Below are 20,347 nucleotides of genomic sequence, written 5' to 3'. Positions count from 1 at the left end.
GACATCTGCAATGTGCAGACTTGCTTTGTAATAATCCTTACCTTATCATGTCGTCGCGACGTCTCCAGGCGCTTCACAGGATATACTGTGTAGTGAATTGACCGTGTATTTGTGGGCGAAAAGCGGCAGCCAATTGCGCACAGCTTTGCTCAGGCATGGCATTACTGAATCCACCACAAGAGTTGACTCATTCCTTTAGTTCATCTCCATTCATAGTGTGTCCTCGTGAGCCAGAGAGACCCTGCTTACGCCTCCCCGTGCCCCCTCCTCCTCATCCTGTGCATCTACGGCTCACATTGAGTTAGTTTTAATAATTTCAGTATCTTTTGCTGTCAGGTTATATATGTGTATGTAATATTTTGTTGCTAATGATGCTTACATTATCATTTAGCTGGACCTCCCTCACCTTCTTATCTCTTGTTGAGCCTTTTATTATGTTTGCATTTCTCTGAAGAACATTATTCCCTTCTCCATCTTGTTCAGCAATAACCATTTGCTCTTGCGCTATGTTTACCGAAGAATTAGCCCCTCTATTCCTAATCATTTAAATGACACCCAATTACTGTTTAGATCATTTTCACAGCTTAGTTTCCCAGGTCATTATGTGCAGAATTGCTGTTTTGTATGTGCTTTCTACCCAAGAAAGCTCCCCATTGATGTGCAAGGCCAGTTTCCTTCGATAGGCATAATTTCAGTAACAACTCATTTAAGTCAATTATCCTGCTCATTCTTTCCACACCACCACCTGTGCACCGTTTACTCTAAGTGTAAACATCAGACCTCTACTTTTCTTACTTAGTTCCTCAAGTATACTGTTCTTGATGATATTGTCCCCATAGATGATGCCACCATTTCCCCCTTAATTAGGCGTCAGTGCAGTGCGGTTGGCAGCAGTCTTGCCTCTCAGTCGAAGTTGTGTGTTTGAGTGAGTTCCACGTCAGATATTTGAACTGACAGACTGGACTCACACTCTTAATAGATTGCTGAGGGATTGCTGCCTTGTTGGAGGTGCCGTGCTTCTGGTGTCTGCCTGTTCAGGTGGACAATAAAGATCCCTTGGCACTATTTATAAATACGAGGGAGTTTCTCCCGATGTCCCGGCCAGCTTTCCCCCAAATAATCATGACATCATAATAATAATCCTCGCATTTCATCACGTCTGTGAGACGTCTCAAAGTGCTTCACAGAATATACTGTAAAGTGAATTGACTGTATATTTTGTGGGCAAATCACAGCAGCCAATTGCGCACAGCAGCGTCCCCACAAACAGTCGTGGGTTGAGTGACCGAATTATTATTATTTCTTGACGGGCTTATTAACCCCCGGAAAAGCCATCCGCCAATCAATTTAACAACCAGGTTCCTACTGACTGCTGGGTAAACATATAAAGTTGCTGTGTTTTTTGCCTTCCACGGGTGATTGCTTTTTCCAGCCAGCGATTGCTGGAAGGACTGGAAGCAGTGTGGCTGCCAGCAGTGGTCAGTAATTCATGCCGAGGCAGTAATGGTCGATCCTCAGCACTGCCAGAAAATGTTAGTTTTTCAATATCTCTGAGGACCGGCAGTAAGGAGCCTGCTGATGTTGCTCAGTTAAGGGACTGGGCGAGTTGACAACAAATCATTCGACTACCAGACATCATAGGATTTAACATGAAGATAGAAACATAGGAACGGGAGGAGGCCATTCAGCCCCTTGAGCCTGTTCCGCCATTCTATAAGATCATGGCTGATCTGTACCTTAACTCCAATTACCCGCCCTTTGCCCCGTATCGCTTGATCCCCTGACCTCACAAATATCTATCCACCTCAGCCTTGAGGATCTCCTTCTTTGCCAGAACGTTTCCTGTGTCAAGGGGTTGCGGCTGGTCACAAACTGGTCCTTTAGCTCATCATCACATCAGATGGAATCAGCCTTAAGTCCTGCCTATCCTTGGGAGCGTGACCAATGGATCAGCTGTGATTGTATAAGCTGCGGGTTTATGATTTGCGGTACCCGGTTAATAAAACCCCGATGCTAGAGGTCGCTGCCATCCTGACTTAAATGTTTGATAAAGTGACTTTATTGCGGTGGAAATCGTTTTCCTATAAAGTGAGATCACGAGTGTATCTCACGCTCAGTCTTTGCCATTATACTAAGATGGGAACGATTATAATCTTCCCACTTTCCAGCTTTATTAGTAGAACGTGTAGCCGAAAGAGAGCCTGGTGAAGTAGCATCCCGTCCTCCTCGGGCAGTCTATTGTAAAGCGCTTTAATTGCCCATATTTAGGGTAGTTGGCCAAGGTTACAAGCACCAATTTACCACATACCTTTAGGCTTTTACAGGAAATATTTTAATTTCAAAAAGCCCCCATTTTCACCCACGCAACACACAGCCGATTCACTTGACAGTATATTCTGTGAAGCGCTTTGAGACGTCTGGACGATGTGATGAGGCGCTGTATCAAATGCAAGGATTATTATTATTATTATTATTTCTGAGCTGTTGACATGAGAAGCAGTGATGGGATTGTTCAGCACCCACAAGTATTTTTTTTATTCTGTGGGATGACGAGACGTAGAAATATGTTGTTTGAAAAATGTGTTGAGCCATTTTAAAGATGTTTGGAACCACATTGTTGCTCAATGGCCACAGCCTGCAGACTCTTCACAGTACATCAACGCAGAAAGACACTTTAAAATAAGCCACGGTGAGAGCTAAATGTTATATTTCTGTTTAGCAGTTTAGTTGAAGCTTATCGGGCGGTGACATATACCGAGAGCATAACCTCATCCTTGTATTTTACCGCAAAAGTCCCAGCGGGTGTTCAGGAAGACAGACAAGTCAAAGGCAAAAGGCAAAACGGACATCCGAATACGATGGCTGCCATTTGATTGGGAAATGGCCGAGTTAGTGAGTGAGCGAGTGAGTGAGCGAGGGAGTGAGGGAGGGAGGGAGTCAGTGAGTGAGTGACAGGGTCACACATGTAACAGTATGAGAATCGAGGGCTTTCTGTCTGCACTTGCTCTAACCCTCGGGCAGTGTCTGCCGTTGGGAGAGAGTAGCTAAGCCACTCCCAGATGGTTGGCAGACAGGCACTCTGTTATTAAAAACACAGAGATTCTGAGGCCTTGATCTTGTCGTATAGACTGCTAATTAGTCCCTTGCAAAAGAGTAAATGGCATGCCACGTTAATAAGAAGAAAAAGTAGAAGCCAACTTTTTATTGCCAGATTGTGATCTCTTTTGTTTTGCTAATTTTCATACTGTGCTGGCAGTTCAGGGATTGGGTCTATAGCAATCTAGTCTAGTTTTTTTTTCATTTAGACTTCAAATCAGTTACGTGTTCCTTGTGTTAAGATCGTTAAAAGCAAAAGAAAAAAAATAAAGAGAGAGGGGGGAGATTTTTTTTATAATTCTCGGGACCCTTAAAGATGTTTTTGCTGATTAACTTTTTATGTGAAACTTTTATGATAAGCAGTTTCAGGTGACGTGGGGTGCATTTGATAGACTCCAGTTACATGAAAGCGAGAGAGAGAGAAAAAAGGGAACGCAATGCACATGCACATGGCCCAACCTTGTTAAAATACCAATTGTGTCAAGTCACGAAATTAACCATGTTTGTTCTCATTAGGTTGAAGACTGCGGAGACACGGGGTTTAATGCTATTTTTTGGGGGTATTTTCTGCAGTGGTTTTTATTACTTAAGGCCATTGAAGTAAACAGCAAAAACCTTTTTGTCTTCCTCAAGGATTCTTTCTGTATTTTGTGTGAAAGGGTAGCAGCGGGAGGTTTGAGGCTTTTGTGTAACTTCTGAGAATGTTATATTGTGTTCAGATACATTTGGCACCGCACACTAATTCAGCAAAATGAACTAATGTTGCTGCTCGGATCCCTGCCAATGTGCAAAAACAAAACAGCATAAGGTCATCTAATATCACTGTGGTGGTTAGCTTATTAGGAAAATATACATTGTATGTTCTGGATGCCTTGAAAATCAAAGGGCGAAATGTTGGGCAAGTTTCCTTACTCCACACGCCTGAAAAAGTTATAATTTGATCACTCAATTCACGGCTGTTTGTGGGGACGCTGCTGTGCGCAATTGGCTGCCATGTTTCGCCCAAAAAATATACAGTCAATTCACTTTACAGTGCGCCCTAGTGAAGCGCTTTGAGACGTCTCGAAGGCGTGATAAGGCGCTGTGTCAAATGCGAGGATTATTATCATCATTATCATAGAGTCGTCTTTTTCCTTGTCTTTGTTTTCACATTGATTGTTGATCACCAGCCGTTAATAATATTATTATTATTATTATTACCAGCCGTTAAAATAAATTCTTTGCTGAAACTTCAGCAGATGCTCAGAGTTGGGAGATTTGATTGAATGTACATTGTCACATCTGGAGGACACTACTATTGAGTATTTTAACTGGAATGGGATGTTGATCTATAATAATAATAACCCTTACATGTGATACACATGATATGGCCCCTTTCACTTCGGGAAGACATTCGATATTTGACATTTGACAAAGTGCTTCACAGGATATACTATAAAGTGTAGTGAGACTGTATTTTGTTGGCAAACATTTTTTGTATCTGAACAGTTAATGAAATAAACAACCTTATACGTAATAGTAAATAATCTCGTTAGCAATTCATTTCCACATCAGAGATAAAATATCATTCTTTGTGAGTTTTGCCTCCTAGAAACCCCCCCCCCCCTCCCCCCCCAATTGATTCAGCACAGAATCTGATTCACACTATCACAAAATAATTAACACTTACGTGACCCAGGCTGGGATAGTGGATTGATAAGTGCCGTTCACATAACCAGCTTCCCATTTATTGCTATCGTTGAATAGAATCCAAAGTTCACTGTATTGTGAAGCTGGACTGTATTAGACAGTGATGAGAACCAGACTGTCAGAGGGATCAGATAGAAATCCACATCAGAAATGTGGCTTTCGGATCTGCTTCTTTGCTATAGTGCGGAGTGTTGTTAAATTACATACTACAGCGCGAGTTTGAAGTGAAAGAAGAAATAATAGCACAAATAATTTTACTGCCGTATTATTACTTGTGCAATAAATGATCACCTAAAGCGTTTTGCCAACAAAATGCACAGTTAATTCACATTACAGTATATTGTGAAGTGCTTTGAGACGTCTCGAATACGTGATAAGGCGCTATATCAAATGCAAGAATTATTATTATTATTATTAAGTGATTTAGATAGAAAACAAAATCCTTTGATCATTCAGACAATAAATCAGCAACCTGCAAGGGAGAAAGAATAGTGTTGAGGTTAGGTTGCTGAATGTGGTTATGATAGGATTGTTTCATTCTGGGATCCACATGGACAGAATGCTGTGTTGACTTTCAGATGAGAGAGACTTGATAGCGCAGCTCTGCTGGAAGTTAATTTCTGAACAATAAAATGTACTATTCAGTCTTGTTCAGCTAATTTAGCCGATCAGTGTGGGCCTCAGTGTCTTTTTGGGACAATGTGTGTCTAGTTAGGAAAGCCAAAAAGCTCTCTTTTTTTTTAAAAATCAAATCTCTGGATTTCAGATTTGTGATCTGGACATATGTTCAAAGCAACATTTGTTAACCACATGTGTGTAGAAGGCACTTTCGCCTCAGATCTGAAATCGCTGTGAAACATAGCTTATGAAATGTGAAGCATGTAATTGTGAAGGTGTGTCTGTGTTTAGAATAACTGTCCCTGTTAATGTACAAGTCGATGCTTTGCGTTCATATTTTGTTCGATTTCTTGGGACCAAAAATACTGACAGGTTAATTGAAAGAAATGCAAGAAGGAGTTTTATTTTCCTCCTCTCCTCTCCAGTTTCTCCCGACTGCCCTGAAATCGCTAACTTATGGCCATGTAGTTTTTCAAAGGGCCTGGGAGCGCTCTGGTATCTCACTCAAGTGGTCGGTCTTTATGTGTGAGCCTTGAGGGTGAGTGTCAGCAGGATGTTTGACTCCAGAGGCCTTCATACCCAATCCTGATTCTGTCCTTCTTTAGAGATAATTGCATTTGTCAGGAGATCCTCAATCACTTGGATGGGTGTCCTTGTGAACTACAGTTTAGTAAAACATCTCGTATCAGAGGCAGATTGCTAGTAAATGCACCACTGGGTAATGTGCAGATTTACTCTTTCTTACCAGGTTGCAGTGTATAATAAAATAAATACAATAACTCTATCAGAACTCGGCTCCTCCCTTCTCCTACATCTTCTATTCCTCCTGCCTCAAGTTTCTTCTTCACGAGAGTTTCCAGTAGTGGCTTCCCCAATCTCACCACCCTCTGCGTAAGGAATATCTCACACAATCTCTTCTTACTATTATACAGTTACTAGTTCCAACCTCTGGCCTCCATTATATTGTATTTTTTTCCTTTTCACCCCGCCATCAAACAAAGGTTTAGAATAAACGTAAACAACTCCCCTCGTGCTCTCCTCCAAACTATTTTGCTAGTGTTTCTGTAACAGAGTGGATGAGTTCGCTAATATTTAACACCCTACTAGGTTTCATCAGTCACCATCCGGCTTTACTTATCACAAGGGGATGAAGTGTGCTTGGATGATTTATCCCAAATTGAGAGCTTTGGATTCAGATTGACTTCCAGACAGCTCTAATGTTTTAAAGACTCTTCCCCTCCCCACCCCCCACCCCCCCAATGCTACATGGATAACACAATGTGCTTGTCTGTACCAGTCTTCCTGCATGAATTGTTCGGTGTAAAGCCCCTTTTTCATAATCTCATTAGCTTGAGACGTTTTATTCAGTTTTTTAATCTGAAACAAGGTGAATGGCTGGACTTAATTTTCCTCGGCAAGTCTACTCTGCAAGAGTTATGTTTGAAGTCCGCGTTCCTTTTGCATGTAGTTTATAATCTTATATATTAATCCTCATCTCATTTAAACGTCCCTTTGTGCTAAAAGCAAACTGTTCATTACCTTTATCAATTAACAAGTTCTCGTTTTTAAAAATTAATTCTAGGCTATTATAAATCTCCACACAGTTCTAGACATCTTCACTCTACTTATTATTAATTATTTGAGGAAGTAAAGCATACAAATTACATGTGTATAGCGGCTTTCACATCAGGAGGCTGAACAGTCAGGGAACTCAATACAAAAGGAACTTAAAACCCGAGATTGAATCTTTAATGAACCCTGCAAGAATTGTTTTCTTTGTAAATAACTATGCGTAGTAAAGACTAAAGGATTTATTTATGTCTTTCGCAGCTAGAAGAAGAGTTGGGGAAAGAAGAAAAGGAAAATTTGGCATTGCAGGAATACACCAACAACCTGCTTCAACTAATCTCCGATCTGCTACCTGACGTCCTGGAGCAAGTCGTCAAAATGCTGGAGGAAGCTGTGTGATCCGTGTAGGAAGGAAGTGAGGAGTTGCTTAAATTCTGGAGTTATCACACATGTCCTGAAAAGCTTGGTGAAATCGCTTCGTTCAATCCGATCGGATCAATGGAAAGAGAAGATGGTGTTTCAAGCGTTCAAAGTAGCGTATGGCAACCTGGACCATCGTCTCAAAGCCACTCTTCAGCAAGTTGTGTTTGTGTATAACTTGACAGAATATTAAGCCTAAATTGTTCCAGAAATAAAATCTCAGCGATTATTTAGTGGCATTTTTAATAATGATCTGTACCTCCCGAAACCAGCATTGAGATTAGAAAGTCCAGGTGGTGTCAGGGATTCAGATACATCTCAACTCCCTTCTGGACATGGCTCACTGATTATACGGCCTTTCCAAGTGTCCTCTCCTCTGTCTGCTTTTAACCCACTTATCGTCAACCTCTGCTGAGACTGCAGCCACAACGAGTTCAGGGAATTCCACCAGTAATCTTTCCTTACTTTCTTGTACCTTAGCTACGCTCACATCTAGACTTCCAAAGGGGCGAGAACCAGGTCAGGAGTTTTGTAAAAAAAATCTTTTCATATTTTTAGTGGGCAATGTGCACTAAACGCGAAACTCGCCATCTCTTGTTGTCTGAAAGAGTTGGGTTTTAATGGTGAAAGAATTCTCAAACAGTGGACGAAGATTATCCTTCTGAATAAAGAAACCTGTGCCTCTCAAAATGTACTGTGCAGCTGAATATGTTGATTAGATGATCACATTTTAACAAGGAAAAGTGGTAAATGTGGAAGAGTATTTAAAATTCAGAAGGTTGCCCGTTAGACTGGGGTTGCTGTATGTAAAGCACACGTCAGTAACTATGTATTGTTCTTTCTTACTGATATAGCTCATTGCTCTGATGGTAATGGTTGTAGTTTATACCATTACGATCAGGTTCTTAAAGGAATTCATTACCACTTGATTTCTAAGCCTGACAATTTGTGCATATGTATAATTGAGTTCTTAATGTCCCTTCACATTCCATAGCAGTCGCACTTTACTGCTGTGAGAGGAGGACCAATAGAAAACTTTTTTTTTAAAAAAATAAAAAAAAACTGCTTAAGTGAAACCAAACCTCAAGAGCTTTCGTCAGTAAAAGGGCGAAAGCTCTTTGGAATATGTTCAGCACATCTGGCAAAGTTTGCACTCACAGAGAACACAGGCAACAAGACGTATGTAAGTAACATTGTTGTCACTTTGCGGTGATGATCTTTCCGAGTGCCCTAACAAGCAGTTCTCTATGTTTCTCAGTACATCTGAATACTTGAAGTAGGTGTTCCTACCACAAGGACCTAATAAAGTAGATGTCATAGTCAAAGCATAAAAGCGATGATGTTTAGCTGTTAGATCATTTCTATGTAATGTGCCAATCTTGGAGCAGTTATTGTATTGGGGACAATGATGTTGTTCCTCGGATTATAGTTTAAACCTCAAACCAGGGTCTCAATATAAAACTCTGTGGGCAAAGGAGACCTGTTGCTCCATCAAATGAACATGGACACTTCTCATCGCATATTTTACATCAATACATTTTCAGTATATTTTTTTTGATACTTCGGTGTAGAACTCTGGGTTAAACACTGTGATAAACAGAGTAACAAAATAAACTACCAGTTCACCCACCGCTTCTCTTTACCCTCGGCTCGTTTTCAGGTCAATAACTTGACCGGGTGTTCTGATTGCTATTTGCGACTGTACTACTACATACCGTGTCAGTTTACTGTACAGTAATTTTTTTTTGTATTTGAGATGTGTGTAACGAAAAAAAAGCACGTAAATTCAGTTTGACTGTCATTTGAAAGTGGATTAAAGATTTAATTTCTGAATAGTGTTTACAAGCGGACCATAAAAATGTTGGCACAATGTTTATCTGCAATGTAGTCGTGTAGAATGGTGTTTGAATGTGATGTACTGGAACAAGTGGATCAGTGATTCCCCAAGGTAGCCCCTTAAATGTCCTGTCAAATTCTAGTAACCTCTAGTCCAATTATTTTTCCCAAGTGCGTGGCATGTCATGGGTTCTGCTGTTGATATGTGGTGAAGATGTTGACATGGTACCAAAAGGAATACTCGAGTATGGTTTAAAAAACAACCATGGGCATGTTTCAAAACTGTTATTGTACATCATTATCTAGTAGACATTTAGAGGATTTAAAAGAAACGTATACCACATTCGAAACATTGTCATCAATGTGCAAGAAATATTTAGCGTTGACCAGCTTGTTTATATTCATTAAATAAAGATTTCTTTCTGATATTAGTGTTGGTCGTGTCTGATAAAGAAATATGCAGGTTCTGGTCGTGGGATGTTGATCGTTTCTCAAATTTCACTGATGAATTGTGTCGAGGGAAATTTAGCTGAGAATTCTTATCTTTTGGCAGCTTCTCTGCTTCTGTTGTCCTTTAACTTCCTTCCCCTCATTTACTGGACAACCAACCTCCTTCACTGCACGGGCCATTGTGTATGTCGTACACCTCTGATGGGCCAAACAAATGTGCAAAGAATCTCTTTTCTTCAATTTAAGTTTCTGTTATGTTGACCATTGTACTTGGCTCCATGGCCAATCCAACACGTGATCATGGAAATGCTGCCCACACGTGACAGCTGAAGCTTGAGTATAGGGCAGCGTTTCATACAAATGGGGCAAGTCCCTCCACCTCGCCCCCTCCCTCGCCGCCTTCATGACCCACCTCAAGACCCTCCTTTTCGGCTGTGCTTTCAATCTCCCTGCTTCCCCCCCTGCCCTCCACCCTCCCCCACCCTGACCCTCAGCTCGGGTCCGTAACTCTGTCCAGCACCTTGCGACATCCTCCCAACATGAAAGGTGCTTTACACGTGGAATTTTGTTGTTGTTGTAATTGAGGGAAAGCAATATTAAAGATGGAGGCAAATATCTGTCAACCTTTAGTAATCTGCTAATTAAATGTCTGGGTGATTAGTTATAAACTCCACCAATTAAGCTGGTTACACACACTCTGAGGATATCAAGCATTGGCTCTTGTCACCTGTGCTTAAACTCTGGGAACAGGAAACACAGAGAGAGAGAGAGAGTCGGTGATATTCTACAGACAGACAGAAACCATAGATATCTGCAGCTCTCATGAGTTTGGAGACTCCTTTAAGTAGAAGTGATGGGTTTCTACATATGCCAGATACCTAACTGACCAAAAAAAGGATATATTGAATCCATGTATAATATATATAGGTATATATGCATTTTTCTGATGACCGAAATTGTTATGTTCAGTCTTTTTTCTTCCCTAGTTATTTCACATCTGGTTACAAACAAATTTTCCCCCTGCCTTCCTTCAAGTAATGTTCTAAAGCAGGTTTCTACATGATGTTAGTTGGAGGAGGGGGAGGAAGTAAGAATAAAGGAATTTCTTTGTACTGTATATGGGTATTCCAGGGTTTCTTAGTTTTCGTTTATCTTTGAAGTTCGGAGACAGCCTTCTGGTGCTGGAGTCCAAGTCAAAGGAGCCTGGAAAAGGAGTTCCCTCCAGATGGCAACTTCTCAATTAATTCTCCCACAGGACAAGGAAGTGACCGCCTAGCACCAAGGTATAGTCAACCTCCCTTTTGACCTTAAAAACCTTTGAAGTGCCGGATTGGCAGAATACTTTAGCCTGTTAGTTTGAAACGCTCATAATAAAAGTTTTCGTCAGTGTTCTGGCTCAATCTCCATATAAAGTTGATGGATATCAGACGCAGTTACTCGTTTTATCAAAGACCCACTGCTGGTGAGTGTTGGGAGAAACAGGACTGATTTTTCAATGTGTTTTCAGGTAATGGATTTAAGTTACACGGGGAAACTATTCCTGCATATTGGATTTTTTTTTCGTAGGACATACTGTGTTCTGTCCTCACTTGGAACTTTATGACAATGACAACCCGTTTCAAGCACTGGTAGTGTCGCAAACAACTTGGTGGGCCAAGGTGACCGTAAGCACGGTCAACAAGGCAGGTCTTCAGGTGATCTGAAAATGGGGAAGAAGGGGGTGGAGCAAGGCGAAGGGATTGAGGGACAGAGTTCCAAAGTTTCGGGGAGTAGCGGCCATCGATGGTGGAACGGAGGAGGGCACGGGGGAAAAAAATGTTGCAATGTACAGTGTCTTCATATTCTGCAAGATTATAGGCTGTGATTTGGAACCACATTTTTATTCAGTGAAAATAAATTCAGATCATTTTGACATGCCCCCTGCTGACATTGACATCATCTTAACAGGAGTTAAAACATTCACAGGATTTAAAACACTCACAGTGGCAAAACCCCATTTAGTTCCACAAAGAGAAGCTAACGATAGTCATCTTTCTAATATAAAGCATATGGAAACCTATCTTCTGATCTGAGTTGGTTCTTTCTGATAAAAAGTGCTGTATACTTAAGGCCTGATGGCTTGCATCTTGGAGATTGAGATGAAAGTAAACAGCTCCTTTGTTTGACGCACAAAACGGGAAAGGGCGATTGATGTATATGAATGTTTTCTATGCAAATTAACCTCATATGGAGAAAAATAACTTATTAAAAGATAAAGGTAATCTACACTTGGAAATCGCTTTATAGTATATTGTAGACAACCCTCTGTAGGACTATTTATTCTCTGTGACTGCGGTGCATTTGCGAGAACTGTTGAAATGTTTCAGCTAATTGTGTGGTGCTTCTCAGGAACAGGAGGAGGCCATTCAGCCCCTCGAGCCTGTTCCGCCATTCTATAAGACGATGATTGATTTGTACCTCAACTCCAATTACCGGCCCTCACCCCGTATCCCTTGATACCCCGACCTCACAAACATCTATATCCACCTCAGTCTTGAAAATTTGAATGGATGTAGCCATAATCCGCAGCCTTTTATCTCAGTGGTCAGATAACGGTGTAAACCTTACTTAGTGTCCTTCATTTATTGATTTGACAGAAGCAACTTTCACGTTAGGAAAGTTGACTTTGAAACATAAGCTTCCAAATTCAGCACTCTCTCTCTCTCCTAGAATCGAATTACCAAAGTGATTGACTGCTGAATAGCCATTTGCCCCGGAAAAACAATTCATTACTGAAGCAAATACGATTATAATCTCAAACCCTTAAACCACATGACCTCTGACAAACTCAAATACCTTCCTCCTGGTTCATTAGCGAAGCCCAACATGTTGCCATGCTGCGAACTTGGGTATCACCTGCTCAAAGGAAACTGTCGGTCACTCCAATCAGTTCATTAACACCATACCACAGGCAGTGGTTTCAGAGATATAAAAACTAACTTTGACAAAATTTCTTTCATTAATAGATTCACAATGTTATACAATTCTCCCTCGATAATATGAGCAGAAAAATCCTTGCACTTGATCCAGCGCCTTGTCACGTCTTAGAGACACCTCACTTCACAGCACTTCACAGAATGTAACGTAAAGTGAATTTAAACATTTTCCACAATTCAGCGCATAAAAATCTTAAGACAAAAAGGTCTGAGAGACTGAGACTCAGTGGAACTTTGCACCTCTGGGCTGGTAATTTCCACTTTGAGACGTGGAAAATTGAAAATTTGGCAAATAAAAGCACTTTGGGCATTTGACTGAGCGAAAAAGTGACAATGCATTGTGCAGGAGTGGATGTGTGAATGATAAAGTGCTACACTGTGCAATATTTAACCTGAGAGCCTTCACCACAGTCATTGTAAATTGAAAAATATCAAATAGCAGCTCAAAAGAACATATTAATGACTAGAAAAACGCTAAGTTATTGGTTATTACATTTTAATTTGAAATTGAAAAAAGATGTATTGTGCAGTAGCCGATAACTCCCGTCAGACTCGATATAATATCTACCAAATTGCAAACCATTTTTAATGCAGGTACCATGCACCAGTGTTCAGAACCGACTTGCATCCCGTTTTCTGCAGTCTTTGCGATTAATCATCTTTAATATTCAAAACGCAAACCTTACGCAAAAGAGTGCAACTATAACAAGTTTGCAGCCTTCTCACCTCAGGTGCTGCCAGCATTGATCTGAGCAGAATCCTCATCCGTGCCCTCACGTCCTCAGCCAGTCTGAAGCACTTGACTTCAGCACGAAACCTGCATGTAATTGTGGGCTCGAACTCCACCTGGGTCTGAATTTATTCCATTAAAGTTTATTAAAGAGATTTGGTCCCATTCTTCAATGCAGCGTTTAATTTCGAAGCCGGTTTAAGTTAAGTTGCTTTAAAGAACTTTAAAGAAAATGAGCTTCAAAGTTAAAATTGAAATTCATCGGTTTGCCAAACTCGGAACCCTCTGAAATGCTACATTAGTTAATAGAGTAAATCTAGACCCAGGTGGAATTTCTGCCCTGCGTTTCCTTAACAGATGTTTGTACGATGGAAAATGTCACACCTGGAATTCTCGTGCTCAAACCATTAAGTGGGACAATCAGACAAAAGAATGTATTACAATCATCACTTATTCTTAAAAGGCGCTCGCATTTTTACTCTGTTTTTTTACACTGATGGTTTTTTCACAGAATTATACTTCAGGGAACTTTGGCTGCACTGTGTCTCAAACATTACACATTACACAAGTGCCTTAAAGCGAGGAAATGTCCTGTAGTATTAAAGACCAAGTTTGGGATTAATTAGTAACTAGAAAAGTGAATTCCAGATGAGAGCAATTTCTGTTAAGAGCGTCTGTGGGGGAGGGAGGGAGGAGGGAGCTCTTTCCTCCAAAGAGGAACTTACTAATAGCAGCGAGTCCTTAAATTATTTTTTACTCGGTAAAGCCAACGTCAATGGAATAAAATGATCAGGAGTTTATGGCACAACTTTCTCATTCTACTCTATACACAAAATGAGACGACAAGAAAAGGGAAACATTCTTTTCAATGACACGATTGTGAGAGGAACTGAACCTATTGGTTTATTGGTTCAATAATTCTTTTGTCTATAATTGTGTTGTGTTAATCCTAACCACCGATCTGCCCTCTCTACATATAATTACTCCATGGGTGGGGGCGGGGTGGGGCAGGGTGGAGATAATTAAGGTCCTCTTGAAGCTGAGCTGGCACCAAGGTGATGTACTTGGCAAAGGAATGTCAGAATCGGGTCAACCCGCTGTGGCGGTCTTTGTAAACTGGTTCCTGTGCCAGGCGAGTCCGCATTACTCCAGAGCTCTGCTCCTGATAGACCAGTCAGTCAGCCCGGCTCATTGGCAGGACTCAAGAGACAGAGACCATGATTATGGGACAATCTGAAACGCTACACTAATCGCAATTTCTCCCCCCCTTGTTTGCCAATACTAATTTGATTCTCTCCCACCCCCTTCCCCTCCCCCAACACCGTCCCCAGTATGGTACGTTCAAATGGGACAAAATAATCTAAATTGGGCACAACCACAATAATGGTATTTCTGTCAGCCTAGAGAGGGTAACACAGGAATGGTGCCTTTACCTATAACTAATGCCTATTAAGCCCTCTGGGACGTGAAGGGTGCTATATGAATGCAAGTTGTTGTTGTTGTGGTTGTTGGTGCAGAGGACTTGACATCTTGTCTCTCTCCCCACTCCCTCCCCACCCCGATTTCAACACAAGACAAAGACCAAGATAATGTACAATAATTGTTTATTGATCTTATCGAATGGCGGGGTAGGCTCGAGGGGCCGAATGGCCTACTCCTGCTCCTAATTCTTATGTTCTTATGTATATCCCCCGTTTCTGGTGTGGGTGGGGGGAGAGGGAAGGCAAGGCAGGCACAAGGTGCAACAACAGGATGCACCTGGAAGAAAAACATTTGACTCGAGTGGTTCCTGGGAGGACAGTGAGGCAGAGAGAGAGAGAGGGAAAGTGTCTGTTCGTACCCAGATGAGTTGCAGATTTCTCCAGCCGCACATCTGTTCCAATGACTGTTGTTCGGCGAGTGACAGCTAATCCTTCTTACAAGGGACAGCATTTCATTTGATGATTCTGCAACCTGTGAAGTTCCGCCGCTAGTATTCCTTGCGGAGTTTTTGAGCTAACGCAGAATGTTTAGATGCAGCTGTAGTCCTTGTTATTCTGGTGTGTGCGCGCGTGCGTGTGTGCGTGTGAGCACGATACGGAGCTCTTGACTGCTATCCATTGTGCTGCTGAGCCCAGGCACAGCCTCGAGCACGAAATTTCCTCCAATCTTAGCCTTGTGAGGCCACTTTGCCTAAACATTTAAAATTGTTTCAGAATCGGAAAAAATTCTTGAAGTCAGTCTTAATTTGGAAGCCAGTTCGTTTTATGAACTGCAGAAGAACCGGTTTCCAAGTTAGGGCTGAATTGAAGAATGTTCCACAATTCTGGGCAATCCTGAGGTTTAAGACAAAATTGTTTCACTGTAGATGGAATTTCATATCACTTGTAGGGTCTTGCACTTTCACACAACTACTCAATGTCGTTGCTCGTGAGATTCCAAGCCAACTTTTAAATATAACAGGCATCCTTGCATTTGATATGATCTCTTAAAATGTTTCACTTGCTATCAAGTTTACAGACTGTCTCTGTGGGCATATATTGCATATATTGCGCACAGCAGTATCCAACGAACAGTCGTGGATTGTGTGACCAAATTATTATTTTTTTTTAAGGGATTATTACCCCGGGAAAAGTGATCCGCTAATCGACTAACAACCGGGTTCCTACTCACTGCTGGTAAACAGAGGCGTGTGTATGGAGTAAGGAAACTTGCCCGAGGTTTCCCCCTGTCCTGCCTGGGAATCAAACCCAGGTCCTCTCGCTTGCGAGGCGAGTGCTCTAACCACTGAGCTACAGGACTCCACATTTAGTGGCTAAATTACTATATTATAAAGTGAGTGAATCCCATATCAGTTCAGAAGATTTGCAGAAATTCACATCTTTCCATTCCTTCTAAGCCACGGGGGCTTGAAGTGCTAGAGGACCGACTCCCTGATGTCTCCAATATCTCGCCCACCTGCGAAGTGTGCATGTACATCAAACACTTTGGCCAAAAATAAGTCATATTTTATCTTTGGTTCTATCTGCACAGTTGAGGTTTCCAATTAGCCCCATGTACTCAGGGAAATGTGTTTGTGTTATTCGTTGCTTAGCAATGAGGATGTGGTTTTAAACTTGCCCAAATTCACTTTTCATTTTGTTTGGTCATAATAATAATAATAGTAATACACTTTACAGTATGTTCTGTGAAATGTTTTGAGGCATCTCAAAGACGTGATAAGGCTCTATATCAAATGCAAGGATTATTATTATTTACCTGCCTTAGCTAAACCTTAGCTAAGCCTCAGTCTTAGTCTTTCTTAGAAAGTTGCCTCTTGAACGTGTTTCTTCTATGGGTTCAATGACTTCCTGTACTAAGTAATTACAGGTTTATTCCCCTTTGTGTGCAAAGCCCTGCCTGGTTCCTTTTATCTATTCATCCTGAAGCTGGTGAGGCGCTATGTTCAATCTGCCCAGTAACTTGCCCTGCCTAGTTGGAGAGTGGAAGTTTCCTATCCTGACATATCCTTTGCCTCCTGTGACCTGTCTTCAAGTTTAATTTTTTTCTTATTGAGTTGCTGACTGTAAGCAAACTTAAAAATTGAGATTGCAAGAAGTCAAACAGGACCTTATGTTATGGTTCTTGTTGATCTAATGATTATGGGGAGATAATTACTTCACCAATCCTCATAAAAGTCAAACCCTAGTGTCAGCAGACTGTGGATAGGTTTTTTCCTCCACTGACACGACTCCTGTTTTTTTCCAACCAGGAAATTTATTGTTGCTACTGAAGAAAGCTGAAGAAAAAATTATGAAACATACCATGGGTTCAGCGTAGGAAATACAGTAGACCTAGGTAATAAAGGGACTTCTGCCCTTTGATGGTAAATTTATCTCACTCGCTTCTGTCTTGCAGTCTCACGTCTGATCCAAACAGTCTGTGAACAAGTTTTGTTTTACAGACTTTTGGCTAATTAGTACGCAGTGACTGATAACCAAACTTATAACAGCGTCCAAAAGCATGTTTTGTATTTCAGCATACCCTTCTCCCCCAGTGTCTGTGATGTGGTACTATACAGGAGGCAAGAGACATGGCTAATGATTTTGTGCAGTGTTATCACAGTAAATCCACTGACTTTCCCCATACACTGTGAATCTCACCACCTCTACTGCCATGCCATCTGTCCATGTAAACACCTTCATCTAACAACTTCTAACAGAGTCCTATAGCTCAGTGGTTAGAGCACTCGCCTCACAAGCGAGCGGACCTGGGTTTGATTCCCGGGCAGCGCGAAACGTTGGGAAAGTTTCCTTACTCCACGCACACGCCTCTGTTTACCAGCAGTGAGTAGGAACCCGGTTGTTAGTCGATTGGCGGATCGCTTTTCCGAGGGTAATAATCCCTTCAAAAAAAATTATAATTTGGCCGCTCAATCCACGGCTGTTTGTGGGACGCTGCTGTGTGCAATCAGCTGCCGCGTTTTGCCCACAAAATATACAGTCAATTCACTTTACAGCTATATCAATTGCAAGGATTATTATTATTATTGTTGTAGGTCAGGTGCATAAGTGATTAGAGGGGATACAATCTCATGAAATCTTGTCTTGCGGATGACACTTTTTGCCATCTGCAGATAATCACTTCCTGCCTTCCGAAAGGATGATCCCAGTGTCACTGTCAATTCCATTTCATCTGACCCTTGAGGGAGAGTGAGAGTGTGAGCCTCGTCGGCCCAATTAATTCTGTTTTGGTCTTTCAGCCAAGAAAAAGATTTCAGTAAAAGTTCAGTAAAATCCTTTTGGAGTTATTTTTATAACTTTTTTTGTGTTTCCTACCAAAATCAACGTTCTGTGTGTCTCTTGGGTAAATTATTTCCTCCCCTTCCCGTAGCCAAATGTGTTGCTTCTTTTCTCTCTCTCCACCCCCCCAGGTCTCTCTGGCACAGCCTCACTTGATGTCAAACTTGTTAAATAGTTTAGAAAAAGATTACGCCCAAAGGGCTTTAAACCTTGCCAAAGTGAAGATGAGTAATTCAAGCAAAATCACTCTGGTTTCCCCCAGTGGCACAGTTTATAATGCACCGTCCAAGGCAACACAAAACCATTCAGATGTAAAGGTCAACAGGTCTGTATGGTGTTGCCTGATCTCAGCCTGACTAGGTTAGACAAATAGTCTCAGCTTCCCTGAGCTAGAGAGAGAGTGGGGGGGGGGGGGATTTCAGCTGTACTTGATTGCTCTCCAGTGACATCTGCTGGGAAGTGTATGTGTGATAGTTGGGTGAGGGTAGGATTAGTGGAGTCCTGTATCTCAGTAGTTGGAGCTCTCGCCTCACAAGCGCGAGACCTGGGTTTGATTCCCAGGCAGGGTGAAACCTTGGACAAGTTTCCTTACCTCACACACACGCCACTGTTTTCCCAGCAGTAAGTAGGAACTCAGTTATTAGTCGATTGGCAGATCGCATTTCTGGGGGTAATAATTCCTTTTAAAAAAAGTTGGTCACTTCAACCCACGGCTGTTTGTCGGGACGCTGCTGTGCGCAATCGGCGGCCGCGTTTCACCCACAAAACATATGATCAATTCACTTTACAGTGTGTCCTGTGAAGCGCTTTGAGGCATCTCGAAGACCTGATGAGGCGCTGTATCAAATGCAAGGATTGTTATTATTATTATTATTAGGCTCATCAGTTGTGATGCTCTCCACAGTCAAATCGCCTGATGCCACTCGTTCACAGGCTAGTCGAGTTGAGCACATTAAGAACGGCCACAGGCTGAGGTACCAGAACTCCTGGCACTGTATCTCAGCAGCACTGAGCACCTACAGGATAGGGAGAGATAATGTTGACAGAAGAGAAGAATCAGATTGATGCTTGGGTCTATCTTATCCGCCACATTTGCCAACAGGATCCACTGAAACACACACTCAACCTTTCAGCTTCGTTATCGAAACCACCTGAAAACCTGACTCCATACAGAGCTCAGGTGAAACAGACGATAAAAACACTTGGGGGAAACACTTACTTCCCGAGGCTATTCCAAGCTTTGTTATCTGGCAAAGGCGCAGAGCTGGGAAACTGACAGGAAACCTTCTGCATTGTGTTCTGGCAAAGAGGATTTCTCTCCGCTGGCTACTATATCAGTGCAGTCTCACATAACGGTTCAAAGCTCATTATCAGGCTTTCTACAAGACATTTATTGGATCGACAAGGTTGATCCTGGCAAATTGTTCAATATGGTGAGGGTTTTCAAACACTAGGAAACACCAGTTAGTAATTAGGAAGTTGGGGGTAAGGAGGAAAGTCAGGCAGAACCTTTGTGCTTAGAAATAACTCACTTATAAAATATCACCACTGCCTTATGAATGTAAAATCAAAGTATACATAAAATTGCACTCCAGTTATTTTAAGCACACAGGGATATAGTCATAAAACTTGCCAAACTGAGTAGAATAGTAACTCGCCACATCAATGAGTTTGAAACCTGGAACACAAAGAACAGAATAACACCACCCCCCCCCCCCCACACACTCACACCCCCACACACCCACCCCCACACACACAGCCACACCCCCCCACACCTCCACCTACACACCCGCACACACCTCCCCCCCCACACACACATCCACATACCTCCCCACACATACCCCCACAGACACCAACCCCCCCTCGCACACACACACACCACACACCCACCTCACCCTCCGAGATAATACAAACCCTAAGCTGTATCCAACACTCAATGGGAAAGTGATTGAGTTCCTTCAGGGGGTGGCCTGTCCCTAGTTCTGTTTTTTACATATTACATAAGGAAATGTATTCAGATTACATCCATAGATTTTTACTTTTATGAAAAGGGTTTGGCACATTTATGCCTCTTATGAGAATTGAAATGCTCACAGGAGATTTTAGCCTTGTACTGTACAAACGTATTGGGCCAACTCTTTCAGCCTATGACATCTGCTGTCACCCAATCTCAACCAGCATTCTCGGCAGCTTCAGACACATTT

At 41.8% G+C, this 20,347-nt stretch overlaps 1 protein-coding gene across 2 annotated transcripts in view; it reads left to right on the top strand.

Moving 5' to 3' along the window:
• Positions 1 to 9,614, top strand: part of LOC103176771 (ERC protein 2) — a 299,917-nt gene extending 290,303 nt beyond the window's left edge. For both annotated transcript variants that reach the window (XM_007890526.2, XM_042339596.1), the window contains one exon: positions 7,234 to 9,614. In XM_007890526.2, the coding sequence (XP_007888717.1) occupies positions 7,234 to 7,371 (138 nt within the window). In that variant the 3' untranslated portion in view covers positions 7,372 to 9,614. The remainder of the gene's footprint in view (positions 1 to 7,233) is intronic.
• The last annotated feature ends 10,733 nt before the right edge of the window (positions 9,615 to 20,347 follow it).

Source organism: Callorhinchus milii, unplaced genomic scaffold (genome assembly GCF_018977255.1).
Source record: "Callorhinchus milii isolate IMCB2004 unplaced genomic scaffold, IMCB_Cmil_1.0 Scaffold12, whole genome shotgun sequence".
Taxonomy (NCBI): Eukaryota; Metazoa; Chordata; class Chondrichthyes; order Chimaeriformes; family Callorhinchidae; genus Callorhinchus; species Callorhinchus milii.
This window is presented reverse-complemented; position numbering and strand designations above follow the sequence as displayed.